Here is a 27,982-nt window from a genome sequence, read left to right as displayed (position 1 = left end):
CAGCGCTTGCATGATGGTGCGTCAATTCCAAGTGAAAAGGGTTCTAGGAGGGCCTTGGGAAGAAGAAGACGACACGTGGGCACTGGGCTGGGTTGACCTGGTCTCTCATTTTGAGGAAGATGGGTACGTCTCGGCGGGTACATCGTACTCGATACCGCGGGCATGTTTGCTCTTATGAACGGGATCAAGGCCGGAGACGATGAAGTCTTTTGCAACTGATTCACAATATGCAAGCATATGTTGGCCCGTGAATACTCGCACATTGTGCTTATAGGCGGAACTCCGGGTTGGTACGTTGCTAATGGTCAGATGACATTGATAAGTCCAGTTGATGTAATGTATTGTTAGAAGCAGTGTGAGGAAAGTCTACAATATATGTGAAGCACCAATACAGGTCTGAATATCCCAATGTGTCTTTTGTCCATATAGGAGGAGACTAGCCGATTTTCCACTATTGTTCGCTGCACCACATTACCATCGCATCAATACGAGCAACCTGTTGAGGCTTGCGTATGCCCTAGATCGCAGCGAATCCCACCATGAACATCCATCTATACAACCTACGTGTTCCGTCATGCCAATTGATTCTCTGTAGCCGACAATGCCCGGCAACGCCCGCTCTATTATCCCTTTCGTTGTTCCAAGTACTTGATCTTCACCCTGCACAATCCGCTTCTGGATCGCGTCACGCAGGAGTCTTTCCTCGAATTCGTATCTCTCCCACTCTTCAAGGTGTGTTTCGATGAGTCCATTTTCAAGGTCTGTATATGGCTCAAGCGCTGAATTCTCAATAAAGAGTGACGTGGTTTTGTTGCTCCCGCGCTCAGTCAGAGAAACCTAGAGAGTCTAGTTAGGAAAAGATAAAGCCGTTCATGTTACATAGTGGACGCACATTCAAATTCCGATTGTAGTCAACCATAAAGGTGACCTCAAGCTGCGGCGACTGTAAGCGAGTTGCAATCATGGGAATGTTCGTTTCGTTACTTCTGGTACTCCTCGCGGAGCAGGAATCAGCTCGTCAAGCTCCAGGCTGCCGATTTTCGTGTTTTTGGCCACGAAGTCTCGCTGACCCTTGAACACTGTCACCGCTACTGAAGTCTGATTGTCTACGGTAGTGGTAAAGATAAGTGACTTCTTAGTCGGAATGAGAGTTCCTCGTTTCACCAGCGGGCTCATGATACCACCAGCAGTTTCGATGCCTGTCTTGAATTAGGTTGGTGAAAATCGTTCGCATGAAATATTGAACGCACCCAGCTGCCAAAGTGTCACATCAACGACGCAACAAACGGACATGTGACCATCATCGTGAAGAACGGAACCTTGGATTGCAGCGCCGTAGGTGGTAATGAGCCTAGGATCAATGTCCTCATGAACGGGTAGCGTCGAAGGAAAGTGGTCCAGTAGTAGGGAACGAAGCTTCGGGATGCGTGACGAATCACCACTGGGCACGATGTCAGTGATGTCATAGATTGTGAGATTCCCCTCTCGAAGAGCCTGGTCGATGACTTGGAGAGCTTGGTCGGCATTGAAAGAGTTAAGGAATTCCTGTAATATGAGTAAATTTGGCTGAGCAAAAGTGCATTTTCTCTTCATTAGGGACGCACACGAACCTCTTCTGCAATCACTTCATCTCTTCTACCATCTGTGTTCAGTAGAGGAACTTGATCTTTCGTTTGGGCCGAAAAGCCACGCATAACGTTGTTTTTCTGGGGTTCAAAATGTTAGTACATGGATAGGTTCAGGCAATTCTAAGGGATGTTGCCTTCTCGATCATTACTTACCTCTTGGAAGCTGGTACGTTGAGAATCGGAATGCTGATGTGCCAGCTTACTCGAGCTGACATCGTTGCTGCTGCTTATGTCCTCACTTCTGACATTTCCGAATATCTCGAATACACCATCTTCGATATACACCACAGTTGCGTCGAAGGCAGTTCCATCAAGACTATAGACTAGAGCAAATTTCTCCTGCCGATAATCTTTGTCTAACTTGTAAGCTAGACTAGCAGCTGTTGGCTCATTTACTATACGAACGACATCAAGTGCAGTGATGTTTGCTGCCTCCCTGAAAGCAGCCTGGGCGGTGTGATTGTTAGCGAGAGGCCTTGGTCCGACCCTATCGGAAACTTACCCTTTGGCTGTCGTTGAAGCCGGCCGGTACGGTCACTACCGCCTCTTTAATCTTCTCTCCAATGAATTCCTCCGCCATGATCTTCAGTTCATGAATCATAAATGCTAAAACCTCTGTGGGCTGGAATTCCCTACTCCCAGATTGGAGAGGAATTTGGATAATCGGGTTTCCAGTTCTCTCAATGATCTTGTAGTGCGCGCCGTTCACGAAATTCCCAATCTCTTGATAAGATCTGCCTAATAACCTCTTGAACCCAGTGACGGAACGTTCAGGGTGCGAAATCAACATATCTATTGCATCTTGACCCACCAGCGCCTCACCGGTGTCTGTGAAAGACACCACGGATGGTAACACAAGGTTGCCATATTTGTCCGGTATGATATGTGTGGTATCGTTTCTTGGGCTCTATCAGTACGCAGCGACTTATGGAGCGAAGACTTACATTATCACTCCCACAGACGAGTATGAACTCCCAATACTGATACCAATTATGGGAGGAGAGGAGGTACTTGAATCTTCAATTGGTCGTGCATCCGCATACTGTGCGAAGGCCAGCCCGAGAAAAGCGAGTACCACAATTATGAATATTCCCAATCTGGATGTCCCGCGTGCACGATTACTCGTAGTTCTTGACATTGCTGTAGCAATGCTAACAAGAAAAGTTGGGATTTAGATTGAGTGGAGTAAATTCATGAGCACAGCGGCTTCTCTATGAACTCAACTGTTGCCTGATTACTGAGTCATCGTGACATGTGCTTTATGTCCAGATCGCAGAAACGAGAGATGTGGCATGTCGCGTTGGTTTGAAGCAGTGCCGAGTCAGCTAGTGGCAATGGTGTCCTCAGTTAAATGGGGGCGAAAATTCCGGTGTCGCAACATCCTAGTCTTTCCTACGTCGAATAGGCACCCACGACGCTAGTCGGTAAGATTGGCGTGCTGCTGCCAAAAATGTCTTCCGCGAGACTACTTTAACGCATTTCGCGTTCAGATCACACCCAGCGGTCTCGATTATTGACTATCCCAGATCTCACTAACTAAGAATACGAACAAGGCTAACGTGCCATTCCCACCAACCTTTCCCACTCGCAATCTTCTCGCAATCTCCAAAAGGCCCCAAACCTCCTCATTGGACCTCTGCCAAGCAGTGCCAAAAAGATAGGAAACAGGGGCGTATTTATCATGACCATTGCTTCGACGCGATCGGGTTGGTAGAGCGAAAAGTATTGCAGGACAGCGCCGCCGAAATCATGGCCAGCCAGGGTAGCTGTCGTGGTATTCTCGTGGTCTAGTACGGCAAGGAGGTCCGAAACGAAGTTCTCGGCGGCATAGTCTCCCACTTCGGGAGGCACTGATGATGGAGGGTGTCCACGTAGTGTTGGCGTTAGGACGGTGTACGACTGTGCGAGGACAAGAACTTGGAAGTCGTTGAACGTTGTTGCGCGATCAGGAAAGCCATGCTGCATTACAAGATATGGACCAGAGCCATACTTGCGATAGTGGATCGTGACGCCATTGTTGTTGATGAAAATTTGTTCTTCGGGCGTACAGAGGGAAGACTTAGCGTGAGCAGAGACAAGTGAATGGCAACAAGCTGCTTGAGCATCATTAGCATGTCAGTGCCGATGTCTGTGTTGCAACCTACCCCAGAAAGTCAAGAAAACTAATAACATCATGGAATCTGTCAAGTTTGGGCTATCGCTGTTTCTTCACGATATGTTCGACACTGTAACTACGTAGATTTGCCAGCTTTTTACCGCCCTGATCAAAACTGTAGCTCTTCTGAATTGCTGACAGTAGCTGTATATTAATCATAGGTTTGATTAGTTGGTTGCGCCTAGGGTTCCCCAAACGATCGTTAGACTCAGTCCGAATGTTAAGTATTCTTTCGCTACCATTACTTAGATAACGTTACAGCTGTAGTGGAAAATCTAGGGCCGCATAATGTATTAAGCTCTCTTGCAATTTCATTTTCAACATCCATATGGAGACGTTGGTAACCCCGAGTACTGCAACCTGTGTGCAAAGTCATCGCGCTGTCAAGTTGGGGTGGCCCTCTTCCATTATCTCCGTTCTCAACGCGATCTTATATAGTGCTCAATTCGGCCTCGTGTGCCATGTTTCGTCGTTTATCTACTATTCTAACACAACACAAACAAACCCCTCTTGCTGTCAGATTGGGGAGGGGGAGGGGGCATATCTCTACCCGGGTTTGAATGGACAGGACTCAGTCCCGAACTTGGCAGGCTAAATACGCGCGTATACCCATACTCTCGAGGTTCTCCTACTATGATCCAAGAACTCTTAAGACTCAGTACCAATGCGGGTCGGATCAGCGTAATATCAGAACTCTACTTCCAGGGTTGAGTACATTAGCCCTCCGTCGCACCAAACCGACAGCGGACGTACGCATTCTACGCAGCTCGAATTCTAAAACATTGTATAGATATAGGAAGGGTGTACCTACATGACAGGATTGAACACTGTCAGATCGGGTGTTCTCTCTGTCTCGATAATAGCTGGGTCTAGTCATAGGAAGAGCGTAATCGGGCAAGAGCTCAGAAGCAAATCTCTGGGGTTTGGCGTTTCCGCCTTCCATGCAATTCTGTGGGCCTGTAACCTCTAGGGGGTGTACAGGACACTTATCTTCCAAACCCCCATATGAGCTATCTTTCTTACACGTTCATCTGCGCTTGCACCGTCGCATTCACGAACACGTTCTATTCACACTTTAGATGACACAGGCCTTGTACATGTAGGGTGCAATGACCGAGCTGGACCGCCATCAGTACGCAGCTATACAAGCCAGCCCAAAGACCTGTTGCCATAGAACAGTGCCCTCCACACGTAGGTGGGACTGCTCCAACAGACCGTGGTAATCTGTCTTTGGCGAAGCACCGTCTCACTACTTACACTTTCTAACCTAATCCTAACAGCTACACCCCACCTCCAATCGATACCTTCAGGACCGCCTATAATCCTCCATAGCAATATTCTTGTCCCTCTCCCTCCTCGCCGCCCCACCCCTCAACCACCCCCATCCACCCCTACCCCGAACCTGCCAAATCGCCACACCTACCAGCACACCGCCAAACAATGTCGTCACAATGGTCACCATTCGCGCCGACTTCTGTGCGATGTATTAGTATCTTTATCCTCCAAAACAACATCGCGTATAGAGGTCCATATACATGAGTTGGGACCCCACCGAGTCCTGTACTGTATTCCTTCGCGGCGTACAAGTGCAAGCGACGATTTCACGAAGAGTTCATTAATAGTAAAGAACCAGGGTCAACTTACAATATTTACACACGCCTTCCCCGCCCACGCGCCTTCCCGCTCCCTGAACAGCGCCTGCATACTACACGCCCACGCCTCGCGGGTGAACATGCGGCCCCGGGTATCATACCTCTGCAGCCTTTCATTGTAAGAAAGATCCACAGACTGCGCGTGCTTCGCTTCATCCGTCATTAGCAGGATACCCCACGCAGCGATACATCCGATTTGCGCTAGCAGATTCGCTGCCGCGGAAGCTATCGCGCCCCATCCCGCGGTGCGTCCTAGGAGATTCGTGTGTCGAAGGATGATTAGGGAGACAGCAAGGACGATGGATGCGAGTATGGATATGTATGCAGATGCGAGAACGGCCTCATCTGGGCTTGTTTGCAGGCCAAAGCTGAGCGTCTTCGAGCCTGAGGGACCGGCGTCGATGGATTTCGAACCGAGGACGATGTCTGGGACGTATGAGTTATCAAGGACGATGGTGCCGATCGCCACAGGAATTCCTAGGATCAGAGTCGACGTCACAACAGCTGCGGAAACGAGGAGTTCATTGGGGGCTTCCACCATCATGGAGAGAAAGAATGCTGAATGGAAAGGAAAATTTGTGCTAGGAAATAACGGCAAGATTGGGGCCGCATTACCTTATAGCTACCATCGATGCTACCGCAATTAAATAATATGCCTGGTAGGCATTCGCACGATAGATACTCGGTCGGTCGGTCGGACACGGACGACAAGTGCATTACCGTTTGTGGATCTAGTCATTGCCCTCCTACTGGCCGCCGAGTCAGCACCGCCCCATAAAGTGAGGACTACAAAGCGAACATATCTCGAACATAATCCTAGCGACTGCAAAGCCATTGCTTCCAAAACAGATCCCGATAGGTAGTGAAGCCCCCGAACATACCTTTCGCTCACCACCGATTTCCCGCCCGACTCCATTCACCAAAACCTCATGCCCGTTCGAAAGGGAAGTAAAGTCAAGATAGAAGCACCCAGCAGATTCTCTCCGGGAAAGCGTATGCGAGACTCACAACTTACCACTGTGGCTGCTCTTGCTTGAGCATGAGCCATCCATTGATATCGTGTTCAAGAGGGCACATAATGTCCTGGCATCCACCGCGCAAGATGTGCATTTGAGAACACCTCCAACGATGGCATCTCTCACCGCTCAGATTGCCTTGATATTGTCTCAGTGTATTTCTCCTTGTTTTGTATTGGCTAGATCGACTTACAGTTCTGACAGCGACTGTTCGCGTCGCAAGTGACGTTGCGGGCGAAGCACTCAATGCAAGGGAGCACAAGCCTCGGTAGCTTGGTCCGGTCACTCGGTATGATGAGGTGAGCCGCACCCTTGAGATGCTGGTGATTCTCAACCTTGTGGAGAGCCTTAGAAGCGACCTCGAGCCTCTTTTCGGTATGCCTAAGGTCGCTGCGCATACGATCACAGCTCGAAGATTTCTCGCGAAGCTGAGAGTCGAGGTCCTTAGCCTGCTTTTTGAGAGGTTTAATCTCCTACAAGATGTGAGTAGTATACCCAATGCGATGCATTAGAGTACTTGCCGTCTTCAGTAGCTCAATCTCATCAAGCAGCTTCTCCTCGGTACCCTGCGCATCGCGGAGCTGCTTTTCAAGTTGCTTCCTGCTGGTTGTTATCGCAAATAGTCCCCTATATGCCGCGTGAATAGACCTACAGCTTCTTCTCCCTCGCTTTCTGAGTATCGACCAGATTGTGCGCCCGCTGTTGGTGGTCGGTCATCTTGGTCTTGCTACGGGCGAGCGACTCCTTCAACTCTCCGACCTCGTGCTCCTTGAATATAACGATCTGCTTCAGTTGACCGTTATCCGCTTCAGTCTTGCCGACTTCAGTGCGAAGGTAGTCCGCCTCGGCTTGGAGCTTCTCGCACCGCTCACGCATATCCTCCGAGTTCGTAATTTGCTTTTTTAGAGATTCATTCTCGAGATCCTTGATAAGTAAATCGGCTTCCTTTTGGTGCATGTCACGATGGATCATGGCTTTGTGGTCCTTATTGACCTGGAGACGGTAACGAAGCTGATCAAGTTCGAAAGAATTGTCACTCTTAACCTGGTGGCGTTGAGTCCAGTCACGCTTGAGAGCTGCAAGCTTCGCCTGAGCTTCCATCTTCTCTTTTTTAAGAGTTACCATCTGTGTGATCATAGTGTCCCAGACCTGAGGAGTGCAGCGAACCACGGGTTGGTTGACCGAAGGATGGAAGGCGGATTCGCTGTCCTTGGAGCGTGCGTTGAGCTCATCTTCCGTCGTACGGAAACCAAAAGCAGGTGTCTCAGACCGTGGCAGGCTGATATGGCCTTGCGCGGAAGAAGAAGATGCCGTATCGATGTCAACCAAAGTCTGCGATGGAGAGTGGACCTGTTGTCCGAGCTGCGTACCCACGGGATGGTTCGGGATCGTCTCCCGCTCAGATGTGGCCTCAGTGTCCATCTTAGACATCTCCGCAATAAGATCCTCCATCTTACTCATAGCAGCCTTGTCGTACCCATGGTTCTTCGACACGATCGGCTCTAGCCCATTCGGAGTTTCGAGGTGAGGCTTCGCGTCGTACGCCCGATGATGGACTTGACGAGGAGCAGTGGTATCCGCGCTCGCGGTGCGATGAGCGGAGAGGTTGCGGGCGGGAGTCGGTTCGCTGACCGCGCTCTCGCTGGGGGAGATCGGGTTAAATTGGCCATTGACAACTTTGAACGCGTTAGTTGTTGCCGCTGCGCGCAGACGTCATAGTGCTAGTAGGTGACAAATGCTACCCACCTGGAATGAGAGGTTTCGGTTGGATAGCCCAGTCCTTCTTAGACTTCATAAGACCGGTCAGGCTTGCAAAGCTATCGTCCGACACCTGTCGCGGCTTGTTTGCCACCATCTTGCCGGCAGGTCGATGCTCCGAGCTTGTTGAGCGGGCAGCTACGTGTATACCTGATTGCAACGGATTCTTGCACTGCGGGCGACTTGTGAGTTCGATGACGTTGTTTTCGGCAGCTGTCATAGTCAGGTCGCTGTAGCTGTTGTGGAGAGAATAGCACTTACAGATAGTCATAGCGGCGAGGGAAGGCAAGCGAGCGCGTTTCCTAGGTGAAAGACGCAAGCCTGGTCAAAAGTGCGCCAATTTTGAGTGAAGGCCATGGTGCCAAGGCGGGGTTGTCGCGGTCGAGGAAGGAGCGTCTCGGGGCAGATGCATGTCGTTGTTCTGTCTCAAAGCAGCAAGTACGATGTAACTTATATACAGCATCGGAGATGGGCCTAGCATGTCTGCCAGACTGAACAGCTGCATTGCGGTGACCGCATCTCATGGCCTAACTGCAAGAAAACACTCAAGAGGTGTTGGGCCTGGCCGGTCAGCCAGACTGGACAGCTCCCTTGTCGTGATCGTATTGTTCATTGCTAGTCTGCTGGGTCAATATGGAAGAATGACGAACAACAAATGGAGACTATATAATTCAAGGGCTGAAATCGGTGAAGAACTTCGCGGACATACCGAACAACAGGTCTGAACTCTGTTCAGCGTATTGGTAATCTCAGAGGTGGCAGTGGTAGTACGTGAACGTCCGCGAAATGGGAACAAGATCTGTGGAAATGCCACCAATATTTGTCGGGCATGTGACTGTGAAAGCCACCACTTTGGAAGATTGTATAGGGCGCGTGAGCAGGTGCACGTGTGTAAATAAAAAGAATAAAAAAAATGAGGCAAATATGGAGTAGTAAGACAAGATGTATTACTGAGAGTGGTGTACTGGATGAGGATGCCATGTCTATCTCTCATTTTAACATATGGATGCACCATAATGCTATGCGTCCTCTTCTTCTCGTCGCTCTTCCACACAGGTTATACGCTGGAACGTGTTGCTCAAGGGGGTTCTAGATTTGGTAGCTTGAATACCAAAATTCCAAACCCAGAACCTCCCACTCGACGCCTTGTAGGAGCATTGGCCCGTTCGACAGCCTATCTTCCGAACTTCTTAAGCTCCCAGAAGCGGATCGGTGGGTAAATGACGGCAGCCCAAGCGAACCCGACGTAGTTACCCATCTGCGGAGATCAGAAAATAAACCCTTCAGTCCAGAAATAATACTTACATCAGCACCATAGTCGCCCACAAGCTTGGCTATGGGTCCAATATACCACACTTGCGCCATGCACAGGATAGCACCAACCCAGCCCACAATGAACGCGATCAGAGCGGCGATGCCGATTGGTAGCTTCTTCCTATCGTTCCAGATCTGCCAGTTGAAGCCTGAGCTGCGTCTGAAGATGAAGTGCTCTTCCAACACGATAGCAACCCAGATAGAAACCCAATAACCCATTAGCGCAAGGAAGTTTGTGAAAATTTCTGCCAGGTGACTACGTCCAGCAAGGGCGCAAACCGTGTAAATGATGACGCCGACCGTGTTCCAAACAACTCGTGGTACCTTGGCAGCCCAGCGTCCAAGGACTTGCGCATCGATACCGGAAGCATATGTTGGGACTATCAGATTTTGCACCAGACCTAGAGCCACAAGAACGCCGCAAAAGCTGCCGAAGCTGCCAAGGGGTTTGAATCCTTGCACAATGAGTGCGCCTTGAGAAATGCCATAAGAGGCCTCCCAAGCTGGATTCGTCGACATCCCGCTGGCAAGACCAATACCAAGGATGAAGGCAAAAGCGAAGCTGGAAGTAAGCCCGAGCATAGTCGTCACGAAGATCTTCCATCCTGCAGTGTGCTCTGGATAGTAGACAAATAGATCCGCTGCTCCTCCGCTATAAGTTATAGCCGCCGCAAGTGCGAGGCCGAAGAACGAGAGCCGGTTGGCAGTCAGGGTGTCTCCGGAGACAAGCGACGGAGAGGATATGTTGAAGTTTGGACCCGCCACTCCAGCTAGCATGCTCAGGACAATGAGCTGCGATAGCCAGGCATATCGTTCGTAGTAGTGGAACACTTGGTAGCCGAACGTGGTGATGACCCATGTTATAACAGCGACAATAATGATGCCGACCACGACAGACATTGTGTTTTCTGACACCCCAGAGAGAATCTGGCCGGCGACCACGCAGTCGATCAAGGAGTACCCGAGGAATACGATGATGTTGAGGACGACCACGATCTTGGACGGCCACCAGCCCATGATGTACCTGGAGAATATCATAGTCCGGTTCCCGCTTCGAGGACCAAACGTGGCTATGTACGCGACCGGGAGACAGCCCACGAGCATACCAAAGACAGCGCAGAGACACGAGTCTAAGAACCCGAGCTCGAACACGGCCGGGCCTAGCATACCCAGCGTAATGTTGTTCGCAGCCAGATTGATCGAGATCCACAACATAGCGATCTGAGAGTACCCCAACTGGCTCAGGTTGTGGCGCTCGTCAGGCTCTACACGCGTTATGCCTCTCGACTCGACGCTGTACTCGGCCATGACTCCCTCCAGGCTCCTCCATCGTCCCGCAAATGTCTCGTGTACGTCGGTATTGTTCGTCGGAAGGCCTTCGTTCGGAGCCAAGATCATGCGCGAGGTCTTCTCATCGTGGGCAACGGAGGTGCGGCGATCGGGATCCATGGGACCCTGTGCCAGTTAGCAGCGTCTTTGCGAGGGCCGCAAAGCATGATGTCCTTTCGCAGGCTTGAACCTGATCAAGTTCGGACCGTATTTCTCAGATCTCCAGCCGCAACCGCGGCTGGGAACACCGGTCTCATGCAATTGCTCCGCCAATACCTTGATCGGGTTGTTTTCTGCTACTCAGCTGCTTGTTAGACATTGTGTCGTACTTGCTGTATCGCGACGTGTTCTGCGGTCTCGGTGGATTTCGGATCGTAGTTGTAAGGAAGAACTGAGGGTGTAAAAACGCTCCTTGTCATGCAATGAAGTTGCGCTGCGACTATGAAGGAAGCCACAATGGCTGGCTGCGGCCGCAAAATTTGAATTGCACGCGGTCTAGCCCCGCACTACTTCCCACCGCAGCACTACCACCAGAACTACTATCAGCGAGCTCAACCATCGTTGATGCGACACGCCTCCTTTTGGTGCACGCGACATGAGGAACTGGAGAGGTGCAAGATGTTGCTAACGTCGTGGGGCAGCTTGAGACGCGTCCTCGGCGGGTCCGTAATCGGTGGGTGACACGCGTGCACGTGCTGGTCCCGACATCGCGTCACCGTACGACATGCAGGCATCTGGTACTCTCTATCCTTGGGCGACTCGCGGTAGCTTGGGACGCACTGATGCGGCAGGACACACTGCAAGTACACGGCCCTGTCGGCAAAATATGTTGACACTAACTCCGCATGTTCACATTCAGTCCTGCTTTGGTCCTCCTGCTACCGTCGTTCGCACCCCGAGGCCTTCCTCAATCTATGCTACGATTGGGTGAGCATATGGTTATGGGGAAGGTATGATCCTGAATGACATCCCTGAGTGTGGAGAGGAATGCGGGGCAGGAGTGGGGCAGCTTGACCTCGAGCAACGCACTTGGTAAACCTCCCTCACTAACCTGCTTTCGATTGGCCTGGTTCCGGCAGATCAATATCAAGTAGCTGTAACGTATCTCGTGCAAGCTGACATGCTGGAATTCACACAATGTTTGGGTGGCTCCGTCGATCCCCCGCACTCCCCTGAATCTGTTCGGCTGTCTATAAGCGGCTCTCAAGCATAGATTGTGTACAGATATCGTTCGCTCTCTACTATTGAGCCCGTCATACGCCCCGTTTTGCACACAATATGCCGTCATCAACCGAGGGAACTACAAATGGTACCTCCAATGGTACCGGACACCCCAGTATCCCTGGTTCCTGTCCTTCCTGTCCAATCCCACTGAAGTATTCTGGCTCTCTGGACCATCTGCATTACTTTGAAATCACTCCCATCATCGGCCGCGAATACCCCGACGTCAAAGTCACCGACATACTGAATGCTCCGAACGCGGAAGAGCAGATTCGTGACCTGGCTATCGTCATCTCTGAACGAGGCGTCGTCTTCTTTCGAGACCAAGATGATCTCAAGATCGACGACCAGAAAAAGTTCTGCGACTTGCTCGGAAAGCTGAGCGGGCGACCCGAGGATCATGGATTACACGTGCATCCGATTTACCGCGATCCTGGCAATCTCACCTTGCCGGACGGAACGACTGACGAGAACATCTATGTCATAAATTCAGAAGCTCAGAAGAAAATATACAAGACCATGGCCCGACGCGCTCCCACGGAACCCCGTGACCTCTCACGTGAATGGCATAGTGACAGCACTTTCGAGAACGCACCCTCAGACTTCTCCTTTCTCAAGATGGAAGAGACACCTCCTCACGGCGGCGACACACTCTGGTGTTCCGGATACGAGATCTATGACCGCATGTCCCCGTCGTTCAGAAGCTATCTCGAGACGCTGACTGCGACCTGTGCACAACCCGTTTTCAAGAGCGCAGCCGAAGCTGGCAAATACGAGGTCATGAGTCCTAGAGGAAGCCCGCTGAACGTCGGAGACGAATTTGCGCCAAGCCACCCGGTAGTCAGGACAAACAGAATTACAGGATGGAAAGCCATCTTCGCTGGCGTTGGACTGCATGTGACGAAGATAAATGACGTGTACAGTTACGAGGACCAGTTCATTCGGGAGTATGTGATGCGATTGATTACGCGGAATCATGACAGCATTGCGAGGATGAAGTGGACGAAGAATGCGGCGGCCATTTGGAACAATAGCTGCGTTTGGCATGCTGCCACGGTAAGTCGTAAGAAGTCCTTTTAGCTAGGTTGCTGATTGCCGAATAGCCTGATACACATCTCGTAGATGGCAACAGAACGGGTGTGCGAGCTTCCAGCATCGGAGAGGTGCCATACCTCGATCCCAATTCGAAGTCCCGAAGAGAAGCACTAGGCATTCCAATTATATAGCACAGAAGTTGCCTTACTAGGATACCTGCAAATACATGTGTCTTATTGTCAGCTGCAGGACCGTTGGGAGATTGGGCGAGGTTTGAGAATCTAGATGGCGCTTCAGGGCTACGCTAAAAGAGGCAGGACTTGAAGAACCAACATGGCAGATATTCAAATGACAAGCTATTCATATGCCACATATGCCAAATATGTAATATATTACAAAGTTTCGGAAACATTGCTGCAACGAGCATCATGAAATCTATCATTATTTTTCTCGAGTCACGAGTTGCATCACACAGCGCGGCTGATGTGATTCCATGCTGCGAGCGCTTCGTAAAATTGCACTAGAGGTCTATCTCGGTTGCCTCGGACCCAGACTGCACGAAACTACTCAATGAGATACTCTTCGGTTTTGACCATTGTGATGAGTCTACCACAGGCATCATAGGTTTTGAGATGCAAAGTGCTGGATTCAGGGGAAATTGCAGCGCCAATCATTTCTTGGCGTGCTTGCTTCCGCCTCTGCTACGTTCATGCCGCAACTTTCCTTCAACCTCGCAACAGCCTAAGAAGGCATCTCTCACGCGACCTGCTCGCTTCATTGCTCGGAACGCGCTTGGCGTGCTTTCTCTATAGTCACCTTGGCGCGGACGAAAATACAGAAGAACATCACCGAAAATGGCAGGCACGAGTTTTGCCTGTTGAATTTGCTGAATCAGTGCTGCCGCGGCTCAAACTAAAGGTGCAATGGATATTCCTTCCCTCGCGAGAACACAGAAATCAAGAGCGTCAACCATGGGATCGTTCATTAGCCACGCACTAGAGTGCGCAATGGATCGATCGTGAATTAGGAATATGAGTGCACACTTCCTCAAAGGCCTCTCACTTCGGATCTCAGGTTCTCCACGACAAACTGGAGGCTCAGATTCGCCGTATACCAATGCATCGCCAAGGTCCGCGGGTCTTAACTATCCCGGCTATCGCACCTCCACACGAGGTCCCAATTTGGAAGGTCGAACACACTTTACTAAGACATGCTCAGTGCATTATAGTGCCCAGCCTGCTGGAACCCAGGGTCCGGTTCTTGGCTAAACGGTCACGAACGACTACAACAGATATCGCAATGGGGTCTTATCTGCAAAAGGCAGTCGGAAGACGCTTACCTGCATACACCTCCCGAGACTAGCATTGGGTAGGTATTGAGAGATACTACCAGCAGTTCTTTTGCCGCTATTGGAAAACCATATGTCCGCGGGTGTGAGTCCACCTGTGCGAAATTTCGTTCGTGACGGCAGCAGTATAAGAAGAAGATGATGAGCACAATGTTGGACGTCGTGGGGCTCGTTCAATCAAGTCTCGCGTACTACGGAGCCGAAGTCTACCCTGTTTTGTTCATGATCAGGCAGCGCAGAGTTTGAATGTCAATATGCGGTCCTTCATTCTTGCGTCACTGGCTTCTTTGGCCACCCAGCATGTCTACGGCCATCCTACCCACGCCACACGAACACTGAGCAGGCGCGCTGTTGATCTCAATGCCTTCCGCCAGGTTCTTGACACGGAGTATGCCAATGCCACCGCTGTCCAGTCGGACCCATCAATCACCTCCCTCAACAAGCGGGCCGACCCTGTGGACACCGCTACCGAATTGGTAAAGGCAACTGTATGTCACTTCGGGATGTGTGTAGCACGAAAACATGCTCACATGTATTAGATTCCCGGTGTAACTTTTCGCCTAGTCGACGATCATTACGTTGGCGACAACGGCATCGCACATTTCAACTTCAAGCAGACAGTTAATGGCCTAGACATCGACAATGCGGACTTTCATGTCAACATCGGTCGCGATGGAGAAGTCTTCTCTTTCGGCAACTCGTTCTACCAAGGCAAAGCCCCGTCAGCACTAAGGAAACGGGATGCCGTTGAGCCCACCGCCGCTCTTAAATCTGCCGTTTCCACGCTTCAACTACCCATGTCGGCAGACAAAGCCAAGGCTGAGGAGACCGAATCGAACGTTTACACCATCAAAGAGACGACCGGTACTGTATCAGCGCCAGAGGCTCGCCTTGTCTACGTGCAAACAGGCGACAGCCTTGCTCTCAGCTGGAGGGTCGAGACTGATGTAGACGTTAACTGGCTTCTGACCTATGTCGATGCTGAAGATGGCGAGAAGATTCACCACGTTGTCGACTATGGTGCCGATGCGACATACGAAGTCTAGTAAGCTCATGCGTTTCAGATTCATAGTCACTGAACTAACACTTCTCAGCCCATGGGGCCTAAACGACCCAACTGAAGGCGAACGAAAACTTTTGACAGATCCCTTTGATAAGGTTGCCAGTGAGTTTGGCTGGCACAGCGACGGCTCAAAGTCGTACACCACCACCTGGGGCAATAATGGTGTCGCACAGAGCAACTGGGCCGGCCGCACCTCGAACTACGAGAGTCTTCCCAGGCCGACGGAGGCGGACCTTGACTTTGAGTACCCTTACGACCTAGTGGAGAGCGATTGGAAGAGCTACATCAATGCATCCATTACCCAGCTCTTCTACACCGCCAACACATACCACGACCTACTCTACAAGCTTGGCTTCACCGAAGCTGCTGGGAACTTCGAAACAAACAACAACGGCCAGGGCGGTGTAGGCAACGACTTCGTCTACTTGAACGCACAAGATGGCGCAGGTACGTACTCCCTTCATATCCCTCATCCATATCATTAAAGCTTTACAGGTCTCAACAACGCCAACTTCCAAACCCCCGTCGACGGCCAAAAAGCCCGCATGCGCATGTACATGTGGAACCGCACCGAGCCTTGGCGTGACGGCGCCTTCGAAGCCGGCGTCGTAATCCACGAGTACACGCACGGCCTATCGAACCGACTCACCGGCGGCCCCAAGAACAGCGGATGCCTCTCCGTGCTCGAGAGCGGCGGCATGGGTGAGGGCTGGGGCGACTTCTACGCCACGGCCATCCGCCTCAAGCCCAACGACACGCGCACCACGGACTACCCAATGGGCGCGTGGGTGTATGGCGATCCCAAGGGCCTGCGCCCATACGTGTACTCCACGAACCAGGAGACCAACCCGCACGTGTACAGCGATGCCGACGCGCTGACGAAGGTGCATTACATTGGCACCATCTGGGCGACAATGCTGTATGAAGTCCTCTGGAACCTGATCGAGAAGCACGGCAAGAACGATGCTCCGGTTCCCACCTTTGACAGCAAGGGCGTACCAACCGACGGGAAGTATCTAATCCTGAAGTTAGTCTTGGACGGCATGGCGCTACAACCTTGCAACCCGACTTTCGTGTCGGCGCGCGATGCAATTCTAGATGCGGATCTCGCGTTAACGGGTGGGGAGAATGCATGTGAGATATGGAAAGGATTTGCAAAGCGAGGTTTGGGCGAGGGCGCGAAATACAGCTCGACGAAGAGGACGAACAGCTTTGTCGTGCCTAAAGGGGTGTGCTGAGTGGGAACGGAGGACATCCAACCACCCCGACGACCTCTCTTTCCCTGTACAAATTCACACTTTGTATTTCCAACGCATAAACTATCCAAGAAGTCTACAGTGATGATATGTGCAGTACGAGTGACCCACAGCCCTCAACGCTGCACGACCGCACAATGTCACATACATACACGTAAAGATCCTGCTCTCCCCATCCAGCTCGCCACCCAAGTCTACCCACAGGCTCCGACAACTCGCTCAAAACGCCACCCAAACAACAGCAAACACACAGCAGGAACTAATACCCTCGCACAGGCTTGCTCCTGGCTGGACGTTGACAACCCCTGCCCCTGCCGCGCCACATCTGAAACCACTCCCAGACCTCGTACCCCAAGGGCCCCAGGCCCGGATCGCAAGGTGCCCGTCCTAGGCGCGGTGGTAAGCTGGTGGATCTAGATGCTGTGCATGGTTTTCGGAGCAGGTTTCGAAAGCTGGGCTGGTCGTGTGATGCAGCAAGTTGTTGCTTGGTGGGCACGCAGACGATCTTGCAACCAGCCTCGTGCGGAGACGAGAAGAAGCGGAACGAGGTGCATCTGAGTCTAAGAGCAGCAAAGCAGTAAGGACGCGTGGATGTGCAATGTTGATATTATATTGAATAATGCGTTGCTCCCCTCCCATGCCCAGGCCAGCCATAGTACAGTATACACACATGCAAAAAAAAGTCCGTGTCCGTCCAGTCCGCCCTCAAGACGCTCGTCTCTTTGCTCGCATCATTAAACACCACAGACCCTTCTCGCCTGCAGCTGAGATCTGCAACATCTCTCTGCTTCTTCTGCCACCCACCCGTCCCTTTTTCCCAGCCGCACTCAAATGCAAATGCTAACGCGATAAATGGGGTACTCGATTCGAAGCAAACAAGAAGGAAAAGGCATGGCATTACGCTCATGAGAGTACGTTGTTGGGGCGGCCGCGGTCCAGGATCTCCGAGGGCACGGTGCTGCGTGTGCTGAAGCGGACCTCGTTGCCGGGGTGCTGTTTGAAAATTGGCGCTGTGTCCACAGTGGTGCGGGTATCGTGGCGCTCGTGCTTGATGTTCTTGCCCGGAAGACCCATAGAGGGCGGCAGCGGGGGTGTGGCGGGCGCGCGCAGAGGCAGCGATGCGCTCATCGGCGCGGAGCTCTCGCGGAGGCGCTCGACGTTCTTGGGCATCGCGGGGACTTCGGGAACGTGGTCGGCTTCCTCGTCTTGCGAGTACACGGTCGATGTAGAGGTGAGGCGGAATTGCTCTTTAAGCTTTTGTGCTTCGATGCGGTTTGTTTGTTGGTTGACCCAAGAGTCGACGGTGCGGAAGCGTGGGACAGAAGAGCGCGAGGTCATGTAGCTCTCGCGACCGCCTTGGTAGGGATCTTGTGAAGTGGTGGCTTTCGGTGTCTGTGGTGCGTTGGAGTTCGTCCAGCTGAATCTGCTCATCATGCCACCGAAGCCTGCCTTTCCAGAAATGGATGGTCTGTTGTTGAGGAATTGCTTGAATGTCGGTGGAGGAGGTAGAGGAGATGCGATCCGTTCTTGGGGGACATCGTTGTATATGAGTTCGGAGGCGTTCTCATCGACCGAGCGAGTGTTCTGAGTGGAGACACTACGTCTTGAGTCCTGACCAAGGACAGCGGATGACGGTGTGATGCTGGTGGGACCGCTTCGGTTAGAGTTGTTGCGGCGAGGCGGAGGTGGGGATTCGAGGAGGAATGTTGATCCTTGGCCATCGACAGATTTCGTGTTCTGTAGGTTGAAGCTGTTTGAAGTCAGCCTATCAGTCGAACGGTTTGCCGTGGGTAATGCAAAGACGTACCTGTCGCTACGACCAAGAGCAATGGGACCCCTCTGAGATGAGAGAGAACCAGAACGAGCCATTGCCGCTTGCGGAGGGGTAACTGTGTTTCTCCTCAGAGCACCGTAATCGTTGCTAAAAGATTGCTTTGCATCCCAAGTTGGTTGGTACTTGGGTGGCGGCGGAGGGCCGCGCCGAGTGACTTGATGTTTTCCTTGCTTGATGGCTTGAGCGAGCGTCAGACCCCGTTTGCGCATAGTATAAATAGCCAGCACGATCATGACAAGAATGATAGTAGCACCAATCGATCCAGCTGCAATGAGCAGGTGCTCAGTTGTCTGCGAAATACCGCCTTTCTGTGAACCCCCGTCAGGCTTTCCACCCCTGTCTCCATCGCGAGGCGGCGGGGGGATTGCAACGACCACTGTTGCGGTGGGTTCGTTTGCAGCGAGTGCTCCTCCCGTTGATTGCGCGCCCATCACAGTAAGTGTCCACTATTCCAGTCAGCTCCAAGTTCCAATTTGATGATCAGTCCCTCTCATACCACTTCTGGTGGTCCCTTGCCCTCACTATCACTATCGTCGTCCCGAATCTGTAAAACAGTAGGCTGTGCCTGCGCGGGATCCTGCCGAGGGCTGACGAAGTTGGTCGGGGTTGCGGTCGCTGCCACGCCCAATCGTTCCACCTCTTGTGTCTCGTCCTCCTCGGTCCTCTCCACAACAACATATTTGACCTCGTCCACCCTTCTTTGAAGCCTTGGAACCGGCATGTTGAATGTTCGGGGCGTGGGCCCACTAGGCCCTCTCAATCCTGCCGGTCAACGAGTTCCCACCCACAACATATCAAGTCGGCCCGCGTCAAGATGGAAAGAGGGGTCGAATAAAAGAAGTCCTAAGCCAGCTAGGACCGGTGCCAGAGGGGTCGAAGAGAATGAGAAGCGAAAGTCAACGAAAGTCGAGTATTAGCAACAGCAGCCCGGCTGCGGAACGAAGGACAGACGGGGCAAGTCAGCAGCGAGCAGCAAAAGGCTGGGCGAACGCTCGAGACTACATGGCTGCGACAGGACAATGAGGGATATGAGAGAGTGCATAAAGGACGCTAGCCAATGTGTCGCTGTTGGTCCCGTGTCGGTTTGAGAAGTCCAGGTGCGGGTGGGCACCCTTTGCGGCGCGAAGCGGCGAGATTAGCGGGCTCAGCACCAGGCATGGGGAACCTTAATGGCGAGTAATTGACTCGTTCAGGCAAATTGTGGGCCGGGAGGGTGCTTGAGCATGGAGCAAGCGCCTCAGAAGGTTGAGCAGCCCCTGGATGCTTGTCTTGGACCTGTCTCAGGGCAGCGTGGTCGCGTTTCAATACCCGCCCCAGACTGGGCTGGCCTCGCTAAGCGGCATGGCGCCGCAGGCCCACCCGACGTCGAGGCGTGACGAACCTGATGAGCACGTTGCAAGTCATCATCTCACGGTGGCCAGCGGTGGTGCGCTGTGGGACGGGTCTACTCTCTGCTGGTTCGACTGCGAAAAAAACGTGACGCGCGGAAGATTGTACAAAGTCCACGGATCGAGGTAGCGGATGACGCCAGCCAAGCCACACTGGCACAGCCACCGGCCCGGATCTCGAGGGAGACGGACGGCGAGCGCATCTGTCGACGACGGCTCGCGTTTGGGTGGCTTCTGGCCGGCGCGAAATGCCCAGCTGCGAGAGACTACGAGTCGCGAGGAGCCCAGCAGTTTCGCAGCGTGCACAAGAACGGATGGTTTGTTTCCTGGGGCAGCTGAAGCACGACCCAGCCGGTGGACGGGCTGGGCAGATTGCCATGCCCGCGCATACCTCTGCGAACGAGCGTCGCCTTCAACGTGGCATTGATGCGCCGCGAATGGTGGAAGCAACCACCCCAGGCTCGCACACTGTGCGCGGGGCAGACTGCGCACGACTGACAAGCAGTCCGCTTGCCGGTGCTCTTCCAACACTGAGGCTGAGCGCCACAAGGTCAGCAGCTCGAATCTTCGTTGTTGCTCCGCCTCGCTGCTCAACGAAGGCAATTCTCTTCGGTCAGCAGCCCGGATCCGAGATGCCGTAGTGTATAAAGATTCAACATAGCCATTACGTCGCCGAGTATTTGATCCCGCCATTCGCGCCCCCGTTACGACTTCCATTGCCTACCCCTCAGCTTGTGCCCCGCTGTGAATCGACTTCATTTCACATTGCCCTCATCCGCCACGCTCCGCTTCAACCCACACAGCATATCCATCTTCCCCATGTCGAACCCCTACGATCAGTACGGCCAGCAGCAGTACGGCCAGCAGTACCAGCAGAACAGCCAGTACGGTGGCGCGCCCTCATACGGGTCCCCGGCCCCAAGCCAGGGCTACCCGCCGCCACACCAGGGAGGCTACGACCAGGGCTACGGCCAGCACGCGCCACAGCAGCAGTACGGCGAGCAACAGCACCAGCAACAGCAGTACCCAGGCTACGGCCCTCCCGCGCACGGCGGTTTTCAGAACGGCCAGCAAGGCTACGACCAGAACCAGCAATACAACCAGCCAGCGTAAGTCCTCATTCGCCACCCCGTCACAGTTTCGAAACCGCAGCTAACGCGCCGCAGAGCCTACGGGCAGCAGCCATACCCGGGCCAAGCACCCGCGCAGCAGTTCCCCCAGCAGGGCGGCTACGCGCAAGATCAGTATCCCCAGGGCCAGTACGGCCAGCACGGCCAGCAGGGACAGTATGGTTCTACCGACCCCAATGCCCAGGCTGAGGGCGATCGCGGCCTGATGGGCGCTCTTGGAGGCGGCGCCGCGGGATACTTTGGCGGCAACAAGATGGGCGGCCACGGTATCATCGGGGCCATCGCGGGTGCCGTGCTAGGTTCCAAGCTTGAGGATAAGCACAAGGACAAGAAGCACAACCAGCAGGGCGGCTGGTAGACGACCTGATGAGTGCAACGGCTGCACCATGCTTCCCGGCGTTTCGGACATGATGAGATGAAATGAAATTGACGGCTCTCGGTTGTGTTAAACTCGCTATTTCCTACCACAGCATCGCCTGATAGGCTCTTCATGCATCTCCAATACACTTTGCAACTTCCTAGCCAAGCTCAACTACCGCGTCGTGATGTGATGTGATGTGATGGGACACGAGCCGATGGTTTGTCCTCAAGCCATCCCGCTCCTTCCCTGGCCCGTTCCAATATGATCAGTGCCTCGCGATAAGATCTACGCTGAGTCGCGCACACGCGACCGCGCGCCCGCTACAACCTTCCCTTCCTTCCTTCCTCCACTGTCCGCAGGTTCGCCCGTCGCCAAGCACACCCAACGCGCATCACCGCCCTTAATCTATCATCGCCCGTCGTCCAGTTTGCGATGCAGCCGCTGCTAATTAGCCTGCCGCAATGAGGCGACCATAACAGCACGCGGTGTTTGATCTCTTGCTGCCGTATTTCCTTCAAACAAACCCTCATATCGCACGTCTCACCAGGGTGGCGATCGTATCAGCGACCCGGTTCAGCGTCTCCTCTGTTGCGCGCAAAGGCACCGTGTGGTGCTGTACGCAAAATTTACGCACCGCCCAATCAGCACCACTCCACAATCCAGCTCACCTCAGGTGCTTTGCTCCACGCAGCCTGAGAGAACACATCAGGCCATGTTTTTGTGGTACAGGCGGTGGCTTATCCGGCGGGTTCTCCGAAAACAAACACCACGCCAATGATGTGTGCAGCGGTACATCTCCGGGTTTCAAAGCGGACGTTGAAACACAGTGGTCCCGTTTGGCGTAAGGATATGTGGCGCGGGCGGTTGTGTGGCGTAAACGCCCTCTCAGGCTATGGTGAAATGCCGCAAATTCCAGGATCTGGATCGCGTTGCAAACAGCCTTAGGTGCGGGAGTGGGCTCGACTGTTTCTCGTACATCAATGCTCATGACCTGTGTGCGTTCAACGAAGTGCCATCCGGCGCACAGGGAAAGCAGTGCGAAGGGATCCACGCATCTGAAGCGGTCGTGCAGCTGAGTTGGCGATTTGTTGATACCGTAGGCCTGTGGTCTTGCTTGTGAGACTGCGTAAATGGCTTGTGGAAATTACGTGCTACAGGATGACAGCCGTTTCGCGCAGAACGTTCACGGCTGGCCATCCATGGCGGGGGCTACGCGGTTGCACTCTGACAGGAATGCGTCCAGTTAAAGGCTAGGAATGTAGGGTTGTAAACGTATGTATGCTGACGTTGCCGTTTCGCCCAAACATCGCGGCAGAACAAGTTCCGTTGGCTTGATTGACCACGCGAGGAACTCCCTGGTGGTGTTTTCTTTATGCAGGAAACGTTCCGCTTTGTCGCTGCTAGGCGCGACAGAATGACTACTGTTACACTAAGACATCAATAGTCTTTCATTCACCGCTGGTGTCATGGCGATGATGTACGTTCTTTGCGGAGTAACGACTGCGGTGTAGCCATAGATATACGCACAGGTAACTTGACACTGATTTCCAGAATCGAAAAAGAGAGTGTACGCATGTCAAATCCTACTGTTGATACTTGTACGCGGTTTCCACTTCAGTCATTACCCTATCTTTTCATTGTATCTCGAGTCTGGAAACACTGCCACGCACTCAAACCCCAAGACAACAGACCAAACTTGACAGCTTTGGTACCTGGGAGAATTGCTATGACATCATCCGTTTGCGTATTTTTCACAGATGCCCAGATAATCTACCGACATTGTCAAGTCGTAAAAGTGCGAGGCTTCCATCGTCAGTGGCTCGGTACGGAGCAAAAATACCACATCCATGGTCACAGACAGGAGCTGCCGCACAGCCGATTGGCTCATATGCTGTTTGTGTGTGCTTATTTCTGTTCAGAAGCGAGTCGTCTACAAACCACAATGGTGTGTACTATTTTCATAGAGTTGATCATGATGTATACGGACAAAAAAAATCTCACAACGCAACTTTATTAATATGACCTTTGTAGGTATCATCTCAGATGGTCACCGACTGCTTACGTCGAGACCATCCAGTCTTGGACTCACAGAACTGCGGCGTTGGGATCGTATCGTATAGGTTTTGCTACACGTACAATGTCTCGCTGCCGAATCCCCCGTCCCAGCAGTGCACCATGATCCGATTCCACTGTCAGAAATAACATCTTCTGCTTTGCGTTTCCAAGTGGACAGCACCTCAAAACAAACCCATGCATGCCCACCATCAGCAGTGTATCCCCGAATCTGTATTCCGACTCTCACGCCATCATCCTTAACAATCCTCTACCACCCCCCCCCCATCTATTGCCCGCTAATTAGCACACTCACCATGCTCCCATGGAAGGTCCAGGCGCCTAACATCCGAGGGAATCAATCCTCCGCACGCTATCTTGTTTGGCCATAGCAGACTCTTTCAGCCACCGCGCACAGGTCGTACATCAACGGCATAAACGTCACCGACGCCACCGCCGTATGTTTATTACCGGTTACCGGATGGGTCGAACGTTGCGGAGTAGCACTGCAGCCGTGCGTTCATGCACACAGTCCGGAAGGCTGCGCCACCAGACACCTACCCTGGTAGACCACATCAAGAGCCACGCGGCACGGGTATAGTGCACTAGGAGAGACGAACGTGCAATTGGTCGTGTCTTGTTTCAAGATGTTTTTGCATTGTTTGATATGGCAGTGAGGTACGTCCTTCCTGGACGATCTCGGCGCGAGTCTGCCTTGCCGATGGTAGATGGCATAGACATGTCGTAAAGGGGAAACAGCTCAGCTGGCAAAGAACGTATCTACATGGAAAAATACCGGGATTGGGCTGCGGATACGACAGTCTTGTGGTCGGACCTTCAAGAGACTGAAGGGCCCTGCTGTCCACCCTGACTTTCAAGTGGCTCGGCTCGAGTAGTTCGATCAATCGGTATACGTTGGCTTTGACCGGTCAGTCGGTCGTTTCAACATCGCTCAATGCTAGCAGCCAGCATGATCAATATCCAATTGGCCACCATGATCACCACGACCAAGCGATATCGAGAAGACCGGCTGACTGGCCAAATGCAAAGATCACCAGCTACCCGCTCCAGCCTGCTGGTAGACATCATTTCAGTTCCAGCCGCTCGATCCGCGCGCATGGAAAGCCGCAGTGAATCGTCCTTTTCTGTTCCAGTCAGCTTCGTGCTCGTTTCTGCAATCGCGACCAGACTCACCCTCTGCGTTTTCGTGTCCCCATGCGGACAGCTCCAGTCCTCTGCTTCATACCACTCGGCCTCCTCGCACCAGCCCGCTTGCCCATCCCCAGCCCTGGAATCCTCCGTCCACCCCGCGCCGCCATACGACATGCGGAGGTCGCCGTCCTCCCCCTCGATGATAGTAAGCGTGCGGCTGTCCCCCTCCACACGGGCAACGTCCCACGGCTGGTCTGCAAGCAGGCGCTGGTAGCTGTTGAACTCCTGCATCGGCCTCTGGTGGCGGACGTTGTCGACCTCGGCCGCGTCCGCGTTATACGGCGAGTACAGCGTGTTAATTTGCAGGTAGTTGGCCAGCGCCGGCGAAGTGGAATCCGGAGTGCAGACTTGGACTTGGGAGACCGTGAAGGTGCATACCCCTGTATTTGCTCGTCGCGAGGCTGCGGAGCGACGTCGGGCGCGACTTTTGCTTTGGCGCTCGCTGCTTGAGGGCAGCGGGTCCACCTGGGGCTGGGGCTGCGGCTGCGGGCTTCGGCTTGCGAGACCAGAGGGAGAACGAGCTGCGTCTTGAGCCTGAGCTTGATCCCGAAGAAGCTGGCTTGGAGATGATTGAGCTTGGCGCCCGGGTGGAGCTGGATGTCGAGCGGGGGCGGGAGATGGTGCTCCGGGCTGGAGAAGAGGTCCTGCTGTGGGCGTGCAGAGACCGGCTGCTGCGTACAGGGAGAGGAAGAGGAAGCTCCAGGTCGCGCAGCGGGACGACGATTTTGGCTTCATCTTTTGTGATTTTGATAATGGAAAAGACAAGGTATGCTAGAAACACAAGCGCGTAGAACTGAACGAGGAAACCCGGCATCGTAAAAGGAAAGCGAGGCCAGCTCGGTAGATATACTAGGAAGACAGATTGAGAAGGGAAGGGATCAATGCGAGCGCTGCTGCGCCGTGACTGCGCCGTAGAATCTAAGCGCTCGGGATGGTGATGAGCGTTGGGAACTGCTATTTCAAAGGTACTGCGCGATGCGCTGCGGCGTGGTGCTCGGCGTCGTTCCGCGTTGTGTTTCAACTTGGGGGCGATCAGGCGGTGCTCGATGCGGCTAAAATGAATGCGCGGCAAGGTGGGCGCGTAACTGATTCACGAAGGCGGGAGCGAGAGACCAATTCCAAACGAAAGGAGGAAAACGAATATTTACAGAAGAAGAGGTCCGATAAGGACTGTTGGTGGGCAAGATGCAGGCCTACTGCGATGCTGCTGCGTACCAGGCCCGGCTTATGTCGTGTTCGGCTGTTGGTTGAGACGGACTTGTTGCACAGCTCCATGTTTCAGGATGCACACCTCAGCTCCAAGCCCCTCGCTCGCGTGCGCCATCGTGCGCCATAGCTCACGGCCTTTGCACTCCCTCGATACTCCTATTGATCCTCTCAGTGACGTCGTCGAGGCAAAATCGTGCACAGAAAGACAATTCTGCGCGATCGCTCAGCTCGGCATGCTGTATGCCGTGGTATGCTGTGCGACATGATGCGCATGAAGGAAGGACGATAACGCATGTGAAGGACGGCAGTTGACGAACGATCGCGGAGATTATCGAGCTGGAGGTCGCTGTGGGGAGGTGTTAGCGTTGTGGCTTCGGAAGTTTGTGTGGGGTCTAAACCTACTGGCTGGACCACGCAGGGAATCCGGAGGTCTCGTGCTGACCTCGTACTCGCTCTGCGCTGATAGCATTCACGAAGCGGCGTTTTCAAATCACCCTATCATGGATATAGGAGCGCTTCCGCGTAAATATATCACTGAAGCCTTGGCTCTTGAAACACGGGCTGGTCGCCGCAAGCTGAACAGAATTATACGACAAGTGTTCTGCCGCTGACGAGCGATAACCATTATCGCTCCTTCATATAGACATCTGTCAGTATATCATATGCAACAGACGATTAGAGATGCACAGTTTGTAATTGTATCACATGCCAATAAGTACATGCATGTAGGAAGCCTTGGTCAACGAATCGAGAAGCGACGAAGAAAATGACCTCTTTCCTCTAACCAGTCCAAACCTTGGGTCCAGGAGGAGTGTAGGTCGTTGCCTTGCTTCCATATGTGTCGACCGTGATTCCGGGGTCGCTCTGGGACGCATAGCCGGGAATAGTGGCGAGGTAGTCGCCGCTGGGAGAGCCGGAACCACTGCCAGTAACCTGTAGCTGAGCGCACTCGGCGTAGAACTGAGGGGTATTGGCCTGGTGAAGAGCGAGGAGTTCGTGGCGGATGAGGTAGTTGCCGGCAGCAAGAGAGCTCGGGATGGTGGACTCCCAGTACAGGTTCTTGAGGACATCGTTGGTTCCCCAGGCAGTGCCGGAAAGAGGAGGTGCGGTCATGCCCTTCTGGTCAATCTATTGAACGTCAGCTCGAATGATTCTGAATCGGCAATTGAACTATGGCATACCTTGAACCACTTCTTGCCTGATCCGTCGCACGACTTGAAGTCTCCAGCGCATTTGTACATCCAGACCATGACGGGACCCTGGGCATGAGTCCATTGCTTCCAAATGGCCTTGACCTTGCCTCCAGCCTTCACCGGAGCGCTGAGGTCTGCGGATGTGCCACCATTGCACATGACCTTCTTGTCGGTGACGGTCATAGTGGGGTTATAGTCGGGCCACTGGCGCTGGATGGTCTTGGGGCTGGTGGCCGGCGCAAAGCCTTCGTATCCAGGGTAGGTGGTGCCATCGATCACGTAGCTGGTAACAGCACCGTGGGCAGAAGCCTGGGTGGCGAGAAGAGCAACGGCAGCAACAGCGCTGGTGAACAACATCTTGATCTGGATACAGGGGACACTGAAGATACGAGACGGCAAAAAAGATTGGCGCACGACTACTCACCCTTTATACTCACACCTCTCCTATATCAACTGCCCACTTTGGAACATAATACTGTTGCCACCCAATCCCAGGTCATGTGCGCAGCTTGGAGCTCGATTCAGTGGTCACCCGCGGATAGATGCGATAGTGGTCAGAAATTGAGAGGTCGTATAGTACTATCGCTATCCCGGGCCGGCGCGTCCTTGGAGGCCGTGGGCTCCACGATAGGCGCGTGATGGTTGGTCCAATGCTGCTGGCATACCGGTAATCGACATGCCGAACTGACTTGGACCAGTCGGCTAAGCTTTGCTGCACCCCAGATGCTTAATATGGGGTTCATTTAGGTCATGCGACATGATGGAATCTTGAAAAGGTGTTTATTTGAGGGTGGGATGAAGTGGATAAGCAGAACAATCTGGACAGCA

The 27,982-nt window shown here is 53.1% G+C and overlaps 11 protein-coding genes across 11 annotated transcripts; 4 read left to right on the top strand and 7 right to left on the bottom strand.

Annotated features, from left to right (window-relative positions):
- Positions 1-850: 850 nt before the first annotated feature.
- Positions 851-2,766, bottom strand: CC84DRAFT_1099254 (HSP70-domain-containing protein; the record flags this gene model as incomplete). The annotated part of the gene is made up of 6 exons (XM_018174813.1): positions 851-934; positions 985-1,199; positions 1,251-1,610; positions 1,778-2,075; positions 2,131-2,527; positions 2,573-2,766. The coding sequence occupies 6 exons, from the start codon at positions 2,764-2,766 to the stop codon at positions 851-853; spliced, it is 1,548 nt and encodes a 515-aa protein (XP_018032513.1).
- A 2,323-nt stretch (positions 2,767-5,089) lies between these two features.
- CC84DRAFT_1220504 (uncharacterized protein) lies at positions 5,090-5,976 on the bottom strand (the record flags this gene model as incomplete). The annotated part of the gene is made up of 2 exons (XM_018183176.1): positions 5,090-5,257; positions 5,428-5,976. The coding sequence occupies 2 exons, from the start codon at positions 5,974-5,976 to the stop codon at positions 5,090-5,092; spliced, it is 717 nt and encodes a 238-aa protein (XP_018032512.1).
- A 515-nt stretch (positions 5,977-6,491) lies between these two features.
- CC84DRAFT_1262148 (uncharacterized protein) lies at positions 6,492-8,506 on the bottom strand (the record flags this gene model as incomplete). Its single annotated transcript, XM_018185128.1, has 6 exons — positions 8,471-8,506; positions 8,198-8,422; positions 7,104-8,127; positions 6,973-7,051; positions 6,645-6,924; positions 6,492-6,589 (listed from the first exon to the last, which is right to left on the bottom strand). Coding segments are annotated over exons 1-6 (1,716 nt in total), but the record flags the coding sequence as incomplete, so codon positions are not given.
- Positions 8,507-9,383: 877 nt separating this feature from the next.
- On the bottom strand, positions 9,384-10,831 carry CC84DRAFT_1189457 (purine-cytosine permease FCY21; the record flags this gene model as incomplete). Its single annotated transcript, XM_018181056.1, has 2 exons — positions 9,384-9,467; positions 9,515-10,831. The coding sequence occupies 2 exons, from the start codon at positions 10,829-10,831 to the stop codon at positions 9,384-9,386; spliced, it is 1,401 nt and encodes a 466-aa protein (XP_018032510.1).
- A 1,254-nt stretch (positions 10,832-12,085) lies between these two features.
- On the top strand, positions 12,086-13,399 carry CC84DRAFT_1262146 (TfdA family taurine dioxygenase). The gene is made up of 2 exons (XM_018185127.1): positions 12,086-13,129; positions 13,177-13,399. The coding sequence occupies exons 1-2, from the start codon at positions 12,131-12,133 to the stop codon at positions 13,297-13,299; spliced, it is 1,122 nt and encodes a 373-aa protein (XP_018032509.1). The 5' UTR covers positions 12,086-12,130; the 3' UTR covers positions 13,300-13,399.
- A 1,227-nt stretch (positions 13,400-14,626) lies between these two features.
- CC84DRAFT_1152385 (extracellular metallo proteinase MEP) lies at positions 14,627-16,818 on the top strand. The gene is made up of 4 exons (XM_018176799.1): positions 14,627-14,944; positions 14,996-15,501; positions 15,551-15,966; positions 16,015-16,818. The coding sequence occupies exons 1-4, from the start codon at positions 14,711-14,713 to the stop codon at positions 16,755-16,757; spliced, it is 1,899 nt and encodes a 632-aa protein (XP_018032508.1). The 5' UTR covers positions 14,627-14,710; the 3' UTR covers positions 16,758-16,818.
- Positions 16,819-17,595: 777 nt separating this feature from the next.
- Positions 17,596-19,671, bottom strand: CC84DRAFT_987914 (uncharacterized protein). Its single transcript, XM_018188056.1, has 3 exons — positions 19,106-19,671; positions 18,583-19,055; positions 17,596-18,525 (listed from the first exon to the last, which is right to left on the bottom strand). Exons 1-3 carry the CDS (start codon positions 19,328-19,330, stop codon positions 17,679-17,681), a joined length of 1,545 nt encoding a protein of 514 aa, XP_018032507.1. The 5' UTR covers positions 19,331-19,671; the 3' UTR covers positions 17,596-17,678.
- A 1,145-nt stretch (positions 19,672-20,816) lies between these two features.
- CC84DRAFT_1179088 (uncharacterized protein) lies at positions 20,817-21,485 on the top strand (the record flags this gene model as incomplete). The annotated part of the gene is made up of 2 exons (XM_018180387.1): positions 20,817-21,106; positions 21,164-21,485. 2 exons carry the CDS (start codon positions 20,817-20,819, stop codon positions 21,483-21,485), a joined length of 612 nt encoding a protein of 203 aa, XP_018032506.1.
- A 1,469-nt stretch (positions 21,486-22,954) lies between these two features.
- On the top strand, positions 22,955-23,690 carry CC84DRAFT_1179087 (uncharacterized protein; the record flags this gene model as incomplete). The annotated part of the gene is made up of 4 exons (XM_018180386.1): positions 22,955-22,965; positions 23,040-23,299; positions 23,408-23,433; positions 23,520-23,690. 4 exons carry the CDS (start codon positions 22,955-22,957, stop codon positions 23,688-23,690), a joined length of 468 nt encoding a protein of 155 aa, XP_018032505.1.
- A 935-nt stretch (positions 23,691-24,625) lies between these two features.
- Positions 24,626-25,487, bottom strand: CC84DRAFT_1220497 (uncharacterized protein; the record flags this gene model as incomplete). The annotated part of the gene is made up of 2 exons (XM_018183175.1): positions 24,626-24,685; positions 24,735-25,487. The coding sequence occupies 2 exons, from the start codon at positions 25,485-25,487 to the stop codon at positions 24,626-24,628; spliced, it is 813 nt and encodes a 270-aa protein (XP_018032504.1).
- A 1,254-nt stretch (positions 25,488-26,741) lies between these two features.
- On the bottom strand, positions 26,742-27,829 carry CC84DRAFT_1198394 (cel1 protein precursor; the record flags this gene model as incomplete). The annotated part of the gene is made up of 2 exons (XM_018181560.1): positions 27,143-27,829; positions 26,742-27,089 (listed from the first exon to the last, which is right to left on the bottom strand). The coding sequence occupies exons 1-2, from the start codon at positions 27,509-27,511 to the stop codon at positions 26,742-26,744; spliced, it is 717 nt and encodes a 238-aa protein (XP_018032503.1). The 5' UTR covers positions 27,512-27,829.
- Between the last annotated feature and the right edge of the window lie 153 nt (positions 27,830-27,982).

Source organism: Paraphaeosphaeria sporulosa (assembly GCF_001642045.1).
Source record: "Paraphaeosphaeria sporulosa strain AP3s5-JAC2a unplaced genomic scaffold CC84scaffold_9, whole genome shotgun sequence".
Taxonomy (NCBI): Eukaryota; Fungi; Ascomycota; class Dothideomycetes; order Pleosporales; family Didymosphaeriaceae; genus Paraphaeosphaeria; species Paraphaeosphaeria sporulosa.
The sequence above is the reverse complement of the archived record's forward strand: the minus strand, read 5'-3'. Positions and strand labels throughout refer to the sequence as shown.

Excerpts from the sequence above, each read along its gene's own strand:
- CC84DRAFT_1152385 (XM_018176799.1), top strand. The coding sequence starts at position 14,711 with ATGCGGTCCTTCATTCTTGCGTCACTGGCTTCTTTGGCCACCCAGCAT. Across the intron at positions 15,502-15,550 it reads GATGCGACATACGAAGTCTA|CCCATGGGGCCTAAACGACC; the intron begins GTAAGCTCATGC and ends AACACTTCTCAG. Across the intron at positions 15,967-16,014 it reads GAACGCACAAGATGGCGCAG|GTCTCAACAACGCCAACTTC; the intron begins GTACGTACTCCC and ends AAAGCTTTACAG.
- CC84DRAFT_1262146 (XM_018185127.1), top strand. The coding sequence starts at position 12,131 with ATGCCGTCATCAACCGAGGGAACTACAAATGGTACCTCCAATGGTACC. Across the intron at positions 13,130-13,176 it reads GCGTTTGGCATGCTGCCACG|CCTGATACACATCTCGTAGA; the intron begins GTAAGTCGTAAG and ends ATTGCCGAATAG.
- CC84DRAFT_987914 (XM_018188056.1), bottom strand. The coding sequence starts at position 19,330 with ATGCCGGTTCCAAGGCTTCAAAGAAGGGTGGACGAGGTCAAATATGTT. Across the intron at positions 19,056-19,105 it reads GCAAGGGACCACCAGAAGTG|TGGACACTTACTGTGATGGG; the intron begins GTATGAGAGGGA and ends TGACTGGAATAG. Across the intron at positions 18,526-18,582 it reads GCTCTTGGTCGTAGCGACAG|CTTCAACCTACAGAACACGA; the intron begins GTACGTCTTTGC and ends GACTTCAAACAG.